This window comes from Triturus cristatus, chromosome 1_2 (genome assembly GCF_964204655.1).
Source record: "Triturus cristatus chromosome 1_2, aTriCri1.1, whole genome shotgun sequence".
NCBI lineage: Eukaryota > Metazoa > Chordata > Amphibia > Caudata > Salamandridae > Triturus > Triturus cristatus.
Window position 1 is genome coordinate 844,006,629 of NC_140580.1, and position 20,208 is coordinate 844,026,836.

The following is a 20,208-nucleotide window of genomic DNA, read 5'->3' on the forward strand; positions in this document are numbered from 1 at the left end:
TTTGAATCCTGGTGGGTCCACTCAGCCTTTCATCCATTTGAGGTTGATAAAATGAGTACCATTGAGATGGGTAACCATATACTTCTGTTATTTCAGCGTCAAGATGCCCCATTGCTGGGGTGAACGTGTGCTTTACAAATACACCTGTTATGTTCGGTGCAGTCCCAGAATATCATTAAAAAATAAAGTTGGAAATGGCAGTAATACCGGAGTATACCTTTCCTATTTAACAACTACACATAAAATGTTGCTCCTGGCTTGAAAAAGTATTACAAACTAAGGGCTGATTTAGGGTTTGGCGGATTCATCATTTCTTCACAAACAAGACGGATAGCCTGTCCACCTTATTATAAGTGCTTTGTATTTTGTGACACTTGCAATAAGGCGGACGGGATATCCATTACGTTTGTGCAGAGTATCCCATCTGCCATCTGTAATTCAGGCCCTTAGTCTGTATGTTCTATCCCTGGTATGTTTTAGTATGAAGGAATTCTTCCTTTAATAGGATGAAAGCACTCACCCATCCAGAGAGAGGCATGCTTCACCTTAGGGCTCTGGAGCCATATTCCTAGAGTCCTGCTTTTGTGTATACCCACAATATCTTCGTCAAAATGTTGCCTGACATAATTATCATGTTCTAAATAATGTCTATATTGGAGTTCAATGTTGTTCATAATAGTAAATGTTCACCCAATGGGATATATTTGTAAATAATATTTAGGATGCAATATTTATGTTAGATGATATTTCTGTATGTAACATTTTGGAACAGAACCTGCTCTGCTAAAGTTTGCCCCTCTCATCTTGTGTTTTTCAGAGTTGACAAGTCCTGCACCTACAGTCGAAGCCTGTGGTGAGCCAATTCTCATCCGTTTTATGTATTAGGAGTACCACTCACTGGTTATTGTTGATGTTGAAGGGGTATTGAAGCTTGTTGGGGAGATATCAACTATATTGGAGTTTTATAGCACTGCGAGATGTCGCCTTCCATCAGGGTGTGGACTGGCTTATGCAGATAGATTTGTTTATGGAGGCGTATACCTTACTTTAAGGAGGGTTTTGTGCAGATGTCTTTGGTACTGAATCTCTTAGATATGATCTGGTTTATATTTACTGAAGACTAGGGAAATAGCTCATATCTCCTATGTTCTTGTTACAGAAAGGTCTGATAGTCTATTCTACTGAAGAATCTACAGGCAGTTAGCGTGTTCTTCATTGAGGGATCATCTACTTTCCTAAAGATTGGCCACATTAACAGATTGGTACCAAATGTAAAAAAAAAACCTTTCCAGAAAAGAGACATTGAAATATTGGCCCTTAAATACTATGGATTAAAAAATATTACTTCTTTATTTACAATTCCCATGGATTGGCTATTTTGAGAGATCAGTTCTACATTTCTACAGATTATCAGAAATTCACTATTGAAAGTTCATTATTTCACATTGCCAGAGACTGGTATAGTGAAAGATTGTTCTGTCATCACTACACTACTCGAGTAGTTACAATGAGAGATTGGCCCTACATTCCTTCATATTTAAAAGACTTTCTTCATTTAAATATTTGTGCTTTGTTCATATGGAATCCTGGAGATTTGCTATATTAAAAGTTTGGTCTTTCAGTCATACTGACTGTATATTCTACTGTGAAATGATTGATTAATTCCAACATATACTTTATGTTGGTGATCGGTTGATCTTTCATTCATAGAAATTGTATATCTTTTAGAGAAGCTTTTTAAAATCTTTTGACTATACAGTACATCAGAGTAGAATCATTTTGATTTAAAAGACTACTTATTACAGAAGAAACAAGTAATTAATTCATCCAAACTGTATAAAAACCTATCTGGCAATTATGCACTTTTGGCAGAGGGAACACACAAGTTTATGTTCTTGTAGGACGCATTTTGAATCTTCGTTTTATATATTATTCAGACAATGAGTGCAAATTTCTACTTTCTGGTACACTAATACCAGAAGATTAATTTATACTCAGGATACTTTTGGGGCAATGACAATTATTTTTTCAGATTTCAGATTTCCTATTGAAGCAAGAATTGCAAAAAATGCTGAGCTCTTTTTGAAACAGGTGGAACATGACTTTCAAGTTGATTTTGTCATTGCTTCTGATGATTTGCACTCAATGATTTCAATGACTGACGGTCATTAACATTGTTCAGAGTCAACAGGCTATGTCACAGCTTCCTTGGTATTATTCAGAGGGGTTCTTTAAATGGACTCCACACTTGTACCCCTCCCATACTATACACTTGTGCACCTTTTGTGGCTCCATGCCCATGCCTCCCTACCCAAGCCCTTTCTTTGACACCACACAATTTCTCCTCCTAATCCTTTTTCCTAAAATTGCACCCACCCATGCCTACCTGCCCTACTCTTCCTCTCCTTTGTGCCTCCATTCGTATGCCCTCTGTCCCCCTTTGCCACACAAATACTTCCCAACTCCATTGCCCTTTTGTATCATCGTAGCCCAAAGCGGCTTCCTGCAACAGTTTCACCTTCTGCCTTGCTCCATAATCGTACCTTTAGCATCTCTACCACCTGGACCTCTCTGCCATCCAGCCAGCTCTGCACTTCCATGTACCCCACCAGCCTCAGTCCCTATGCCACTTGGTCCCTAACTCAATAAGTCTATATAAACTCAAGCATGTGTGTGTATTTAAGAGAGAGGTGCTTACATTGTTGCTTTTTATGCTGCACCTTCTCTATGTGTAAGATAAGTGTGCAAAATCCAAAATAATTGGCCTTGTCAATTTGTGTTTTATTTCCTGGGTGTTGCCCATATTGAATGTGTTTGTTGCATAAACAAACCTTCTGCATTTGTGCAGTAGTTGTGTTACCAGATTTATATTGCATCAGCAGCTTGAGGGGAATATTCTCACTGGTGAGTGGTTTAGGTGCTCCTTTCATTTTTAAAATGTGTCATTGCAGCACGATTGAGCCTTAAGTGAACTGGGCTGTGCCAAAGTTTGTACCCCATCCAGCAGTCATTGTGGCTTTCTGCTAATAGCCATAGTAGTCCAAGGTAAGAAGGGTACAGGCCCTGCTTTGTGATAACAGAGACCTCTTTGGAAAATAGTCCACTGTGGATGTTCGTCGTTTCATCATATTTGAAGTTGCCTATGAGAAAATTGAATGCATTTTCCACAAGGCCCAGCCAATTTGTTCAGTTTGTTGAGGTTACCTGTCTTTGAAGGCCTTACTACAGTCACAGAGCATACAAATCAGTGCTTATGTGGTTGCCGGTGGGGCCCACCAACACTTATTTTTGGAGACAGACACATCAGATATTTATGGAAAGTAATGGAAAAACGTGCACATCTGAGAGAGGGAGGAAGAGACAGATGAAAAAACTGTCCCAGGGAGAATGCAGGAACCTGCCAGAGTGCGATGACGGGGCATTTAGTCCCTGGTACTGGACTAAAGAGTAGGCCTGGGTGGAGTTCACAGAGTTTTACTCCGCGGAACTCCGAAGTGCCGGAAGTGCCGCAAAGTGCCAGAAAACTCAGCCGTGGTCTGCAGAGTTCTGCCAGCAGCAGAGTCTGTTAAATTGCGCTGCTTGCACTGATTTTTAGCGGCGGGAGTTTGTCCTCTGCTGTAAAATCAGCGTCAACGGCACTATGTATCGTGCCAGTGTGTGCTGCTGCTCTCTGCCACTCGAACAGACATTCTACTAGGGCGGCAGCTTCCTCATCGTGAATGGCAAATTTCTCAACGCGACCTGCCACGACCATCCGCGTTGAGAAATTTCACTGGGAGGAGGGCTAGCGCACAACATTGTTTCTCGTGAGCGCTCGCCAACTTAACATTGGTGACCCACTCGAGAGAAAAAACTCAGTGTCACTTTGCAGAGCTTTTCAGAACTCCGTGCTGAGTGGGCTAAACTCCGCAAACTCCGCCAGCAGAGTGATTCGTCCACTCTTACTAAAGAGGAATGAGGTGGAGTTAAGACTACTGTTCTTGGTAGTCAGTGTGCCAACGTTTAATTGCACCTACTGCTGGCTTCTGAGCAGAGTTTCACTACATCATAAACAAATAGACTTTCCTCAAATACTCATATTCAACATTACTCTTCTAGCACTGTCTTAAGAAAATCAGCCACTGTATGTCAGATTATCACCACAGTCAGAACAATACACCATTTTAAAAAGACGACAATGGAGGGGGGGGGGGGTTATTGTCTATAACAACTTAAAACTTCTGCAACACCCTCCCAAATCACCTAATGCAAAGCCGAAAAAATCAGGCACTCCATACTGATCACAGGACACTGAGTATTATCCCTGGCAACAACCTTGCATATAAAGTGCCCCGACTCCAACCATCATGTAAGTTGCTATGATTCTAAAGAAAAAGGCAGAGAAACACATATATAAAACACATGAAGGTCCATCATTGTTAAAAAACAAACAGCTAATAATATCCATCAATAAATACACATGTAAAAACAGCGTAACTCCTCGCTCAACAGTTAGCAGTAGCCAATAAGATAATCGCCTAAGTGCTTGTGAAATAACTGTGTGTGCAGGTCGTCAGATTGAGATCTCTAAAGTTCCAATATATACAATGATAAATGGTTAAGGCCATACAGCATCAAAATGTCAGCAATAAAAGAAAACACCCTCCTCGCCTTGGGAGAAATGTTAGCCCTCCATAGTTCTCCTAGCTCGGATAGCAGCTTTTAAAAAAGAACAAACGCTAAAGCAAGTACTTGAAGCGCTCAGCAATTGCAGGTGAAATAGAGCTTCTCCGCACCCGCAGTGAAAAGGGTTTTTAACAATGGTTTGCGAACGTGCCCTACGTGGTTGGTTGAAGTAAGTACAAAAAGCACAGATAAGGTGGATCAGAACTCCCCATTGTGGCATACGATCTAACAAAACATAAAAGCCGCCATACACTGCTGGATCTAAAATGAAATAGCAATGATCTCTCCCAGTGCGTTAGTTGAAGCGAGAGATAAAAAGCTGGCTCGGAGGCAGCAAGTGATCTATGATAAAATAGCACTGTGCGTTTCTTGGGCTAAACTGCAAGTCTACTGTCTTCCCGAGACTGCAGATATAGTTGCTTAATGCGCAATTTACCCTCATACGCTTTCTGCACGACCTGCTGCCCTTACTATGAGTGGTGAAATCCCACCTGCTACTTACCATAGGTTGGCTTTAGTGGCGTGACAAAAGTTTAAGGGGTCCCTCTGCAAAGTACACAGAGGGACCCCCACTCCAGATTTTATCCAGAGCGCTCAGACCTGAGTACTGTGCAGAGGGGGCCCCCTGCAGCTGGGGAGCCCCCGCACCGTGGGGGATGCAGGGCCTGTGTTGCGCCCCTGGTTGGCTTGTCCATTGCTCGTCTTTGCTAGCTCCTCGTTTGCTGGCATTCCCATACATCACTTCCGTTTTTTCCATCATGAGCACTGGGCAACTACAGTTTTCGTTGCGCTGTAGGTGGTTATGTGTTCCTTTGGGGACTACATTAATTTTGTCATTTTTTATGTTTGTAGAAGAAAAAAGCCCCCAGTGCCTCTAGTGACCTTGCTATATATATAGTTCAGCCATGGTATTGCATGTCCACGACCCAAACCAATACAGTCCAAGATAATGTCTCTGCAGAGCTTGGCCTGCGGATTGACCCAAATGCTGATCCAGAGCAACAGGGGACCTCACAACACTCACTATAATCCTTGGCAGAAGCCTTGCACATAAAGTTTCCCAACTCCAACCATTATGTAAGTTGCTATAATTCTATAGAAACAAGTGAAAAAAGCAAAAACACTTAGGTCAACTGCCTATAAACCAGCAAAAGCATTCGGAATCATGTAAAGAAGTAAATAATCACACCTTCTTGAAGACTCAACCAATCATGGTAAGCAGACGGCTACAAACAGCTAGATGAACTAATATAAATGGAAAACTATGACATTTGAAACTTTTGCGCTGTACCCATCATGTATATTGTTGTAATCCTAACTATGTAGATGCTCTCATGGCATGGAGTGTGGAGCATTATGTGTAGTGCATTCCACGTTCCACCTGGAGCCTCGGTAATCTGTATTGGACAGTTGGAGAATAGCTGGTTTAGGGTGAGCATCGCTTTATCCACGCAGGTTACCAACTGAAATAAAGAAGTACCTAACCTCAATTCTGTGTTCCTCGGATCATTGGGTACCGTCTTAACATTGGCGACGAGTTGGCCAGCGTTCCTGCTGTGGTAGCGGCTCAGAATCCACGCTACAAGCGACCGTGAAGAAAGCAGACATCCAATTTGAAGCAACGCGATCTCTGTGTGTCAGGACTCCGCCAGTTTCTCTCCGGATGTCGAGTAGGTGCCGATAGGAGAGATTTTGTGTTTTGGGAGCAGAGGACGACAGTTGGTCAGTGTTGGTGCTCGAGTCACGACTTGCGCGAGCACTGCAGCGCGTGAAGATTGGTGTGTCTCGAGCTGGATCCTTTGTGCCCAACTTCCTGGCGAAACAAGGACTCAAGTTGCTGTAACAAGCCCTATTGCCCATAGAAATCACGTCCAAACGACGTCGGCGGACATTTTAGTAAAGTACTTCTGGAAGTGTTCCTTCAATCGTTTTACCATCATCGCAATCGCTTTGCTATTGTTTTTAACGGCGATCGCAAATCGAGATCTCTTCTCTATTTTTGAGGTACTGCTTAACTAAATTGGGTTCTTCGCAAGTTTGAAAAAATATATAAATCGCTTGTGAGTTTTTGGTGATTCTCATGTACTTCTGAATATTTTACCTACTAGTAGAGAGGATTCTGCTAATTTTTATTTGATTTTGAGAATCCTTGTTTAACAGTATTTCAGTAATGGAGTCACAGGGCTCAATTATTTCACCGCCAATTTTTCTGGCGTCTTCGGGACCATTACCCATTGAATGGGAAGACTGGTTACCCATGTTTGAGAACTACATTGATGCACTTGATGGGGCTAAGTTCAGTGCTGTAAGGAAGAAGGCACTTTTATTGAACAACCTTGGCAAGGAAGGTCAACGAATTTTTAAATACCTTCCTCTTGCTACCTTACCTAACGGGAATGCTATTGAAGACGTTTATGTTGAAGCAAAGAAACGTCTGGAGACCAGATTTGCTAAAGAAATCAACATAGTTATGAATAGGTATCATTTTTACACGCACAAGCAAGAAGAAAACCAATCTGTAGATGACTTTGTATCCAAACTTCGTGAACTATCCTTGAAGTGCAACTTTGGTGCAATGACGGATGAGTTAGTCCGTGACCAACTGATTGTACAGTGCAAATGTAAGAAAACGCAAGAGCGACTTTGGGCAGCAAAAAATCCGTCTTTAAAAGATGCAATAGATATTGCAAAGGTCCTTGAACAATCCCAATACTGTATGCGAGAATTAACCAAAAGACAAGAAAATATGTCAGACAGCGTATCTATTGTATCTAAAGATGAATCTGAGGTTGCTGCAGTATTTAGATCAGGTAGAGCTTCACAAAAGGGTAGACAACAAGTTAGGCAGTGTTACAGATGTGGGAGCTCGTTTCACAATGCAGATTATACCAAATGTCCAGCAGTGGGTAAAATTTGCAAAAAATGCGGTCGCAAAGGGCATTTTTCTAATATGTGCAAACAGTCTTTCAAACAAAGAGTTGCCATTATAGAAGGTAATACTATGGCAATGTCTTCTAACACTGATCCATCCTGCGTAAGTAATGTACCTATCCAACATATTGATAAGATCTTAAGTGTAGATGATCCAGCTGACAATATATTGAGCATCAACGAACAAGAAGGTAGAAGGAATAGACCCAAAGCAGATTTTCTAATTAATGGGAAACCGGTACAATTGATGGTGGACTGTGGGTCCATGTACACCATCATTCCAAAGGATACATACAATATGTCCTGGTCGGAAGTTTCTCTGTTACCCAAGGATATTAATCCTGGGGGCTATCAAGGAGAAACAATACATTTGTTAGGTTACATGAATTCTACTATAGAGTTTAGTGGCAGATCCGTACAAGGTAAAGTATATGTTGCCACTGATGGGCCACCCATTCTAGGATGGATGCACCAGTATGATCTCTCAATTGTAGTTGATCCCAGAGCTCCTACTCAAGTAATGGTAATTGAGAACCCATCATTGGAGAAAATCTTAGAAGAAGCGAAAGATGTTTTCAGGGATGAACTAGGCTGTTTTAAAGGTTATGTATACAAAATAATTCTAAAGTTAAATGCCGTTCCTGTACAACATAAAGTGCGTAGAACACCCCTAGTTGCAAGAGAAGCTGTTAAAGACATGTTGCAGGACATGATCACGTCTGGGGTTATAGAACCAGTGGAGAGTTCCTTGTGGGTTTCTCCGGTAGTTATCACTGAAAAATCGGATGGAAAATTCAGATTTTGCATTGACTTGAGGTCGCTTAATCAAAATGTAGTAGTTGATACATTTCCTCTACCGAACATTAATGAGTTGATTCTGGCTTTAAGTGGTGGTAAATTCTTTTCCAAATTGGATTTAAAAAATGCGTATCATCAGATTAAGTTACATGATGAATCTAAGCCACTCATAGCCTTTATCACTATGGAGGGCATTTTTCAGTGTACCAGGATGCCATTTGGTCTTTGTTCTGCCGCTAGCATCTTTCAAAGAATGATGAATGTTTTGTTTAAAAATGTTAAAAACATAGTTTACTTTCAGGACGACATCTTAATCTTTGGTGACACTGTAGACCAACACAACTATGCACTTAGAGAAGCGCTATGCAGAATCAATGAATCTGGCTTAACCCTTAGACGTGAGAAATGTAAATTCTTTGTTGACAAAGTTGATTATCTAGGGTATGAGATATCGGATCTGGGGGTAAAACCCAAACAAAACCTATTAGATGCTATTCGCTTAGCTCCCATTCCCTTGGATAAGGACAAACTGAGGTCCTTCCTAGGACTCATTGAATATTATTCAAAGTTTGTCAAGGACTTTTCTACCAAAACAGCCAGTATGAGATCTTTGTTAAAGAAAGGAGTTGTCTTTGTTTGGGGTACAGATCAACAAATAAGCTTTGATGACATAAAGAAAAGTATTTGTGAGGCAGGTATTCTCACACCTTTTGATACTAAGCGCCAATCTGTACTGACAGTAGATGCCAGTGCCACTGGTTTAGGAGCAGTCTTAGCTCAACTGCACAATGGTCATGAGAAGACAGTAGCGTTTGCATCCAGAACACTGACCAATTCTGAGAAAAATTATTCAGTCATAGAACGTGAGACATTGGCGGCTGCTTGGGGCTGTGAGTATTTTAGAACCTATTTGTGGGGCTCCAAATTTACCCTTAAATCGGATCACAAACCTCTCATCAAAGTATTGCTACCGGGAGGTGCCGCCAAGTGCTCAGCGAGATTAGCCAGGCTAGCATCTCGTTTACAAGAGTATTGCTACAATATAGAGTATATACAGGGTTGGAGAAATGTGCAAGCCGACTGTTTATCGAGATTGTCTCTTGACTGGGAGACAGTTGATAGAAGTGCAGTTCTGAAGAGTCAGAGAGAAGGAGCAGTTGCGTCTGTTCAGGATGTGTTAAGTGTTTTCGATTCTCAAGCCTTAACCAAAGCTGATTGGATCAAGGAGATGTCTACTGATAGTTCCATGTTGGATCTTAAACGATTAATCCTATTAGGTAATAGAAGAGAAAGCTCAGTTTCCCCTTCCATCAGACCGTACACCAAGGTTCTAGATGAGTTATCTGTTTGTGGCGATGTCATTATCATGCGAGGGGAGTTATTCATTCCACCTGTAGCTTTAAGACGCAATTTAATCGGTCTAGCGCATGAAGGACACTTAGGTCAAACCAGAACAAAGAAAAGGTTGAGGATGAATTGGTGGTGGCCTGGTATGGACTCTGACGTAGATTCTTGGGTTGTGAATTGTGAAATTTGCAAGGAAAGTGACAAGCGTCTGAAGGTAGGAGCTCAAGCTTCCATGGGCCACATAACTGATCCAGGTCAACCATGGCATACTATTTGCTTAGATTTCATTGGACCTATGAATGGTCTCAGAGAAAGTTTGCGCTTTGCCTTAGTAGTCATAGATGTCCATACTAAGTGGCTAATAGTTACGTTTTTAAAAGATATTACTTCCTCAACTGCCATCAATGCCTTGAAAGACATTTGTGGGGAGGAAGGCATACCATCAAAATTGGTTACGGATAATGGTACCCAATTGACATCTGATGAAATGCAAAAGTTTTTGGGTTCTTTTGGCATTAAGCACATTTGTACCTCTCTGTATAATCCACAAGGCAATGGCATGGTTGAGAGGGCTAACCGTCTTGTCAAAGGTGCCATCCAAATGGCTAAGTCCAGTGGGAGGGAGGTCAGTTGTTTGGTCTCTGAAATGCTATGGGCCTATCGCTCAAGTGTGCATGGAGTGACTGGTAAGACACCTTTTGAAATGATGCGTGGTAGGCTTCTGTTATATTCTGACTTCATGGTTATGCATGCTCTGCCTGTAGAATCCTACAGTAATGACATGGTTTGGAATGTTGTCAGTCAAATGAGTCACAGTTGACTGGGCTGAGCTGCCTGCTGGCTGCTCCTGGTGGGGTCTTACTCTGATCTCTATCCCATCCTCGTTATGTTCTATTCTCGCTCGCTCTCCCCTTTCCTTTTCTTTCCATTTATTTCTTCTGTTTTTCCTTTTTCTGGTTTCTTCTTCCTGTTTCTGTCATGCTTGTTCTTTCGTTTATTTGGGAGAAAAGGGGGTATGTTATATTCTGACTTCATGGTTATGCATGCTCTGCCTGTAGAATCCTACAGTAATGACATGGTTTGGAATGTTGTCAGTCAAATGAGTCACAGTTGACTGGGCTGAGCTGCCTGCTGGCTGCTCCTGGTGGGGTCTTACTCTGATCTCTATCCCATCTACTTATGGACTCCCTGTGATCTTGTAACTATCAATAAAACCTCTCTGAATTATCTCAACCAGCGTGGACTTGATCACTACAATTTCCCAAAACCAAATTGGTTCCCACTTGGATGAAGGATATTGTCTTGGGAGATTCTACTTCCATTGATATTCCTGCTGTTGACCCTCAACAAGGTGGGGGTACTGATAAGAAAGCAGAGAAACATATTACTTCAGGTGATTGGGTGAAAGTACGTAGTGGTAGACCGGGTACACGTTGCTCAAAATTTTGGGGACCTTACAAAGTCAAACACACTTTACCTTATGGGGTTATTCTAGAGAATGGAGACAAATGGAATTATAGACGTGTTGCCCTGTACCAGAAAGGTTGTGCAGGTGCCAAGGTCAGGGATGAGGTACAAAATTCTAGTTCCAGCAATATCTTTTTATCGATGTCAGACAGTGACCTCATGAATAGCTCTTGTGCTAGCGGTTCCACTCTTTTGGGAAGGCAAGGGGGTGGTGGTGACGCTTCTGCCGTTCCATATGAGGTGGAACCAAATGTCCCTGCTGCTAGAGAAGTAAGACATGTTAGAGGTCGTTTTCCTCCAAGCTACTTGAAAGATTATATATGCACTTAACTTAATCTATTATTTGTTAATTCTGTTGAAAATTGTTAAATGATAACATATGCTTGACGTATTATTTGTACTGTGTAGTTTGGAAAGTTTTAGACTATGTGTTTTTATTAGTCTTCCTTTTTGTTTTTATCTCACCATAACTTATGTACTTTAGCTCCTATTCTTTGCTAGGTGTGTTCTTCTTTCCTTCTCATTTTTTGATTGTATAAGAGGGAGGATGTGTTGTAATCCTAACTATGTAGATGCTCTCATGGCATGGAGTGTGGAGCATTATGTGTAGTGCATTCCACGTTCCACCTGGAGCCTCGGTATTCTGTATTAGACAGTTGGAGAATAGCTGGTTTAGGGTGAGCATCGCTTTATCCACGTAGGTTACCAACTGAAATAAAGAAGTACCTAACCTCAATTCTGTGTTCCTCGGATCATTGGGTACCGTCTTAACATATATATTCTGGTGATCTTTAAGTACTCAATCACCACAGCATCCGCCACTACCTAAATTCCATCTGTCATTGAAAAATGTATTTTTTTCCAGATAAAGTCCCCAATATACATCAATAAACCAACCTACAAGAATACTGTTAAATTAACACGTAATTCTTTGATTAACTTCCACTATTTCAGAGAGTATATATATCCAGATTAGCCCCTTACACCTCTTTTCCCATCTATCTGTCACTACCAGCTCTGAAATGATTGAGTAGCGAACAAGTATTAAATGAAAATATAACCTGAATTAGGCTCTATCTTGTCCACGTTGTCCCTTCACCTTGAGCTCGTTCTCCTCAGTCTCAATATCCACATCTTATTTTTCCCTTGCTAATACCTTTACCACCCTCTCCCTCTTTACTGTGTCTCTTCCACTCTTCTCCCAAGTCTCCAAATACGGTAAGTCCCCCAGTGGTGTTGAAATTAGGCCTGGGCGGAGTTTGGAACTCGCAAAGTGACATAAAATATTCTGCCAAGCTACTCGCAGCTTCTTGAGTGGCGTAGTGTGTTACCTCGTGCCTTTCACGCTGGATTTTTAGCACTAGGTGTTTGTCCCGCACTGTAAAATCAGTGCAAACGGCATCACACGCAGCACAAGAAGGCGCTGCTTCTTTCTGCTGCTGGAGAAGAAGTTCTACTCAAGCAGCAGCTTCCTCAACATGAATGGAAGGTTTCTCAACACGAGCGGTAGTGACCATCCGTGACTGCCAGCGTTGAGAAATCTCACTGGGAAGCGATCTAGCATTGGATTTTCCTTGTTCACGCTCGCCAGCTTACCGTTGGCGAGCATGGGCGTGGAAAAAACTCTGCTAGCAGGAGAGGAGTTTTTCGGAACTCCGCGACCTCCGCGGAGTACAGAGTGTGAAAAACTTTGCGAACGGAGCAGAGTTCACCACCCAGACCTAGTTGAAATTCCAGTCTAGTAATTGTGTTAACTTATATCAACCACAGGCTCATGCTGACTGGTAAATAAGGGTTTCTTCGACCAATAATCTATGCTGAGGTGGCTCCCCTTGTGGCTAGTGATGTTATTTTCTGCCAAAACCCTAGTGCCAAATTACTACAAGTTAGGTACGCAACTGTTCATACCCACCATTCGGACATCTTGGTCCACCAACCTTTCTGGATGTTCCTAGTTGCTTCACTTCAGACAGAAATGTAGAACTCCAGAAAAGCAGGGGTCCTGGGCACATCCCTTGGGAATATTCAACAAAAAGAATGCAATCCAGTACAATCAATCAATCAATCAGTCAAACATTTGTAGAGCGCACTACTCACCCGTGAGGGTCTGAAGGCGCTAAGGGGGGAGGGGGTGGTGCTGCTACTGCTCGAACAGCCAGGTCTTGAGAAGTCTCCTGAAGGTCTGCAGGTCCTGGGTCTGTCGCAAGTGGATGGGGGGGGTGTTCCATGTCTTGGTGGCGAGGTGGAAGAAAGATCTGCCACCGGTGGTCGTTCGGTGGATGCATGGAACGGTGGCAAGGGCGATGTCAGCGGAGCGAAACTGGCGGTTCAGAGTGTAGAAGGTAAGTCGTTTGTTGAGGTATGTTGGACCGGCGTTGTGGAGTGCTTTGTGCGTGTGGGTAAGGAGCTTGAAGGTGATCCTCTTGTTGACAGGGAACCAGTGCAGGTCTCTCAGGTGGGCAGTGATGTGGCTGTGGCGAGGAATGTCGAGGATGAGGCGTGCGGAGGTGTTCTGTATGCTTTGAAGTCTTTTCTGGAGTTTGGCCGTAGTTCCGCGTAGAGGGCGATGCCGTAGTCCAGCCTGCTGCTGACGAGGGCCTGGGTGACCGTCCTTCTGGTTCCGATGGGGATCCATCTGTAGATCTTGCGAAGCGTGCGGAGGGTGTTGAAGCAGGTGGAGGAGACGGTGTTGACTTGCTGGGTCATTGATAGTGATGAGTCCAGGATGACCCCCAGGTTGCGTACATGGTCGGTGAGTGTCGGTGCAGCTTCCAGCGTGGCCGGCCACGAGGAGTCTTCCCAGACGGAGGAGGTGGAGCCAAGGATGAGGACCTCCGTTTTGTCCGAGTTCAGTTTCAGGCGACTGTTCTTCATCAATTCGGCGACGGCCTTCATTCCCTCGTGGGGGTTGGGTTTGGCGGCATTTGCCGATTTAATAGTTGTTCCTGCCTTCATTAACATACTGCAACTAACCAAATCACTCCTCTATGATCTGTATGTCACTGTGGCTCTCAGTGCAGCTGGTCTTTGCTTCTGTCCCACTGGACCACCCTCTAATAACTCCAAGTCTCCAAAACATCTATGTCAAACCAACAACACTCGTTAGACATAACTGTTGGCGCAATCATGTACTGCACATGGCTCCAAGCAATCTGGTTGGCTAATTACTTATCATCTTAACAACACATACAAATGTAATCCTAGTTGCACATCACTACACAACTATAGTAAAAATTAAACAATACTGAATTCACTATCCTATGCACAAGACTACTCCAAGCAATACATTTGGATAAGTGTTTGAAACCCTAGCATCTAGATCAAGTTATACTCACACTTCTCCCTGCACCAAATGTATGCATTACACGCAACCCTTGGCATCATCAAACACACAATGCACTTCAAGTAATACAGTTGTATAAGTGTTTATCACTACAACAGTACATCTATTCAACTTATACACATATTTCCTTATGTCTTCTCATCATGGTTCATATTAATTACCCTGAAAACATTTACTTAAACATGATAGACTCATTTACACATTAAAGTTACGTGACAGCCACATAATGGCAAAGCCACTTGAAATATAACTGCAACCTGAAGGAAGGCAACTGACAAACTTACTACCTAACAGGAAAAAACTAATGGAATTGTCCTTTTGGCACTCACATCCATCTACATAATTTTCCTAAGGGATTCATAAGAGGTTACTGCCGACCGCCTCCAATGTTATCAATCACCGAACAATTCATTAATCTACCCAACCTGACGGCCATTAGTCAATATGACTCAACCTAAATTGTGCAAAATACAATCAAACATAAAACAAAAGGTAAGAATATAAGGCTGTAAATAGGCACTCGGATCACAAAAGAATTTCGAGACTACACTAAAGGTGGGAATGCACTACAAATACAAATGACATAACTTAGCACTGCAGAATTATTTTGGTTCTATATTCAGAATCGAAGTAGTTGACAAATATGAAAGTGCCCATGGGCCTTATTATGACTTTGGCTGTGCGGTAGCTGTCTGCTTTGCCAGTGCCCAGTTCCCACACCGCCAAAGCCATATTTTAGACCGCCTGACGGTTTTCGACTGGAACCCAGATCAGGCGGTCCTGTGGTGGGTGGCTCACAGAATGCCTGTTTAGAGGCTCGTAGGAGAGACGTAATAGGCACCGCAATGGGAACGCCATTGCAGGTTCCTACAGGTCATGGACTGTCAAGGAACTAGGGGTTCATGCAGACAGGGGGGCGGGCCATGTGCACCCCTTCATGCATCCCCTAGCACAGAGACAACAGGGGGCCCTGTAGGGCCACCTTTGTTTCCTCTCCATCATATTTTTCATGGCGGGCTCACTGCCATGAAAACCTTGGTGGAGAGGAAATTCGTAATATGCTTGGCGGGGCCGCAGCAGCCACGCCAAGCATATTGGCCCTCAAGACCCCCGCAACACTGCCAGGGATCTCTGATCCCTGTCGGATGCGGTCGTGGCCATGTGGTTCAAACGCCCAAGTTATAATGGGACTGTCGGACAGTCAGTGTGGCGGTGCCCGCACCACAACCGTGGCTACGGCGGTGCTATGGGCCGCCGCAAGCATAATAAGGCCCTAAATGTAGTAGATTTTTCAGTCACTGGTAATGTAGCTGTCTGTCAATGAAGCTCAGTGTGGACAATCACACCTACCCTTCGCTTCTGGGACACTCTACGTTGGAATTAGCTAGTGGAACATTGTGATCAGAGGAAAAATGGCTGCCACCCCTTTGTATTGGCTGGTGCAAGTCTCTGCCCCTCTCAGAATGAACATTTGTGCAGTTTGCCCTGCAGCAAGGCCATATTGGTGTTGCAGATGGAATCGCAAGGTCTCATCTGTAATGCAAATGTCTGCCACTCTTGCATTGGGTATGCATAAAAAAAATGGCGGCGCCTCACCTACGTTGGGGCATGGCCAGAAGTAGGTAAGCGAAACACTATTAACGCACAGGAATGCATGATTCATATTATTGATACATTAACATATGCAAAGCAGTTCTGAGAAATGTGCTGAATGCAGAAAGTGCTGCACTAAGAAGGGGGTGCATGTTTAGTGTGAGATTGCAGGTCCTCCCTCTGGTGGAATCAGGAAAGTGTGTCCGTGAGTGTTGCTTCCAAAGTGAGATTGGGGGCCCTCTTACTGTAAGTGAAAATGCAGCAGCAGCTTAGCTGTCTGTCTCCTAATGAGGGGGCACTATTCATACCAGCCATTCAGGGTGGGACATGCATACCAACACTAACTTGGCTATTCACAAAGGTAACTTTCACTTGTGGGTCATTTACACATGTGTAAGAAAACAGGTCTTTTTGCAGTTGTCACCCCACTTTTTGCCCCCCTTTGGACTACTAGATGCTGGTTTTCGACTCTGACAGTGCATTGAAGTCTGCTAACGAAGCCCCAGTGCCATTGCTCTCTGCCAAAAACTGTTATGTGTAAATTGTCAAACCCAATTGACAAGGACTTTACCCCCTTATAAGTCCCTAGTATATGGTACCGTGGTACCCAGGGCATGAGTGGTAAAGGGTGGCACTTTTTGTGCCACCCTGAGTGCCGTCTCTGCCGCCAATCCTTCACCTCCGAATGCACCCCCACGGCCCCATGGCCCCCGCACCGAATACAACACCTAGGAAGCCCAGAGAGGCATCCTCCTCAACATGCCCTCCCTGCACAGACACGTCGTAGAGATCTGGGACCTCTTCGACACCCTCTCACCAGATGTTGCCTTCATTACAGAAACCTGGACCCATGCCTCCTCCGACCCAGACACAGCCACAGACATCCCCGACGGATACAAGATCCAGAAGAAGGACCGCTCCAACTGCCCAGGAGGAGGACTCACCATCATACACAGTACAAACTGCTCTAACGCAACTTTACCCTCTCCATGTGTGGCAAAGTCAATGTACTATCTGAGATATATGCCAGTCACCCCTAAGGAAGGACTCTTAAAGCCCAGGTGGCAGGGTGCCTTATTTCAAAGTTGTGGACATGTAAGTGCAAGCTTATATGACCTTAAATTGCCCTTTACCATTAAAAGACACTATAAGTGATAGACGGTCCATAGGATAATATGGACTGGCACATGAGCAAACCCGAGGTTGGTAGCTCCGTTATGGTACTGCCTAAATATGTTGTGTTTGGTATCAAACAACGTACCTTCTCATCCCTAACATGAATCTTGTGTCAAGGGTGATGTGGCATGCACCTAGGTGGCTACCTTAGAGATTGCTTACCTGGTTGCGCCAGCTTTTCTGTGCTCTGGCTGAAGAGCCCAATTTTCCCGCATTTGCTGCTGCTAAGACAGGATTCTGACATCCTGCCAGGCAGTCTGATCACTCCCAGGAGTCAGGCACAAAGGCTTGGGCAGGAAGGTGACATCTGTCTACTCCCAAGCTGGCTAGTGAAGTGACACATCAAGTTGGTGAGATTCAAAGGCTGCACCACCTGTGATATGATTCAGGGCTGACTCCCAGAGGAGAGAACAACCCTCCCCCTGCACTAGGCACATTTGCACCCAGGCAGGTGGGAAATTAGTTATTCGAGGAGGTGTTCACCCCCAGAAGGCTAGCCACACCTCCAGGGTGAGCAGCCTGGTCTGTACATGAAAATTAGTTTTCTGCTATGTTTAGAAATGGCAGAATAGAGTTCTGGGTATAAAAGGTGACCTACACCCCTGGATGTGGTCACCTGAGGGGCGGATTCACAGCAGGGACTAGCAGCCTATTGGCTACTTGCTCTCAAACCCCAAACTCCTCTAAATCTAGGATTTAAGGACACCCCTGACACCAGAACCTCAGTTTTCAACAACCTGCATCAAAGAGGATAGAAGAAGAGACCCGTGATAGTATTACATGGTGAGGACCAGGGCTGAACTGGCCGTAGCGGGCACCGGGTGTTTTCCCGGTGGGCCGGAAGGATGGGGGCCGGTTTTTGTTACTGAGGGCCAGTTCTGCAGCAGTGCTGCAATATCGGCCCCTTTAGCAAAAGTAGCAGCTGTCTAAAGGAGGGCCGGCTTCCATTCCCAGCCCAGCCGTGGTGAGGACTAACCCCCACACCACATTATGCTCCACTTTCCTACATTCACATGTAATTTACTGTAACACTTTTGAGTAACTTTGCTACCTTTGGCTATTCATAATATCTGAGTGTAAAGCTCTCCAAAAGCATAAACTTACACATTTCCACCCCCTAATAAAAGGGGTGGATCCAACTTCACGACTGTAACTTACTGCCTCCAAAAAAACTGCTTTAAGTCACAGTGGCTGCTGCTCGTAATTAGAAGTGGTAGGGCAAAGCGGGGGGAGGAAAAATCCCAAAAATAAAATAAAAGAGCACTTACCTGCTGCTGCAGCCTCCACCTCGATGCTCCGGTCCCGAATCGTGATTCCCTGCACAGGCTCCCAGACTCCAATCCAGACGCTGCTCTCATACTGGTAATAGTATTTACCAGCATAAGAGTAGCGCCATGATTGGCCTGAGCAGGCTGGTTTGACGCTCGCTCAGGCACAGGTAGTCTGTGCCATTTCTTCACCCGGCTGTGCAACACAGCTGGGATGGAGAAATGTAAATGCACATGTCGGTTTGGACGGCCTAGGTTGACCAGACAAACCGACATGCACACTTAAAGTGCCCCCACCACTCCTCCTCTCTCCTGTTGACGCAGTGATGCTCTCAGGATGGCCCCGCCCAAGCTGTAAGACTCAGCTGGTTCTAGCTCCCTAAGAAAGATGAAGTGATAATAATAGTTTTTCATCTATTTATTTTTCAGGTTTGCCTCTTCTGCCTCGCAGCAAAGGGGCGATGCTCCTCCACCATAACCGAGGAGCCTCCCCTGGAAAGTCAGCCCCATACATGGCCATACACTGATACTGTAACACCCTACAGTAGAAAATAATGGAAACATGGATTAAAAATAAAACCTCATAGTAAATAATGTTCAATTAAATTATTTAAACTAGTTTAAAATACAAATAAATATAAATAATGATTATAAACTATTTTTAAAGTATTCATTATTTAATTTTGAAATATTTTAACTTCTTTTGTGAATTTATAAATTAATGTAACATTAATTTGTATTACAATGTGATTAAGCTACTTTTAAATAGTTCTATAATGCCCTTCCTAAGTCTCCCTAAACCCCTACTTACTGTTACTTAAACCACTCCAATTTAGTAGTAAGCATGCTCCTTTTTCCAGTCACTCCCATGGCCCCTCACACATTTACTGATAATTAGTAAGCTTACATGTGTGAGGCTCTCCTGATAGAAAATATATGGGAACTGGAGGCGGAGATTTACAATCATAGGTTTATGAATAGCAGTTCATGGTACTTTTAGTAGTACTATTGTACTACTACTAAACATACTACAAAATGCAGTTTGTGAAATGCCCCATGTGTACAGTCACAGGTAAGGATATGAGTAGCCAGACTTTCATATATGGAACAGAAACATGGACACGGGTGGTCTTCTCCTTATCTCTCCCCATTTCATGATCCTCATTACATAATGGTAATTGCAAATGATTTATCAATCTGTTTACCGGCGATCAGTTCAGAATCAACAATTATCCTACTGGTAAGACAAATAAAACAGAGCTAGAATGCACAGGCGTGCGTACATAGTACAGACCCCAGTCCCCCTTACCTAGGTTGGACTGGGACACAAAATCAACCCTGGCTCTAAAATAAAAGTAACCCCCATTAGTGAACCAGATAGCTAAGTGGCCCATATTTGTAAATCAGTCCAGTTTTGAACTTGTAGAGACATGCTGTAAGGGGAATGCATGCACTATTTGTGGTAAAATCAGGGAAAGCAACAGTGGCCTTAAAAGAGGCCCACAAACTGCTAAAACAAGCATTTGCAATGCAATAGGTCTCGCATTTGCGAGAGTTTAAATTATTGGCATTGTAAATGATAATGCCTTTTATTTATGTTTTAAAAACCAACACATAAAT

General features: G+C 43.5%; 1 protein-coding gene across 2 annotated transcripts in view; it reads left to right on the forward strand.

The window, feature by feature from the left end:
- RAP1GAP (RAP1 GTPase activating protein) overlaps nucleotides 1–20,208 on the forward strand; it is a 1,002,066-nt gene that overhangs the window by 340,766 nt on the left and 641,092 nt on the right. For both annotated transcript variants that reach the window (XM_085608997.1, XM_085609001.1), the window contains exon 2: nucleotides 818–853. Coding sequence is in view for 1 of the 2 variants with exons in the window: in XM_085609001.1 (XP_085465127.1) it covers nucleotides 818–853 (36 nt within the window). In the remaining variant the exon portion in view is untranslated. The remainder of the gene's footprint in view (nucleotides 1–817; nucleotides 854–20,208) is intronic.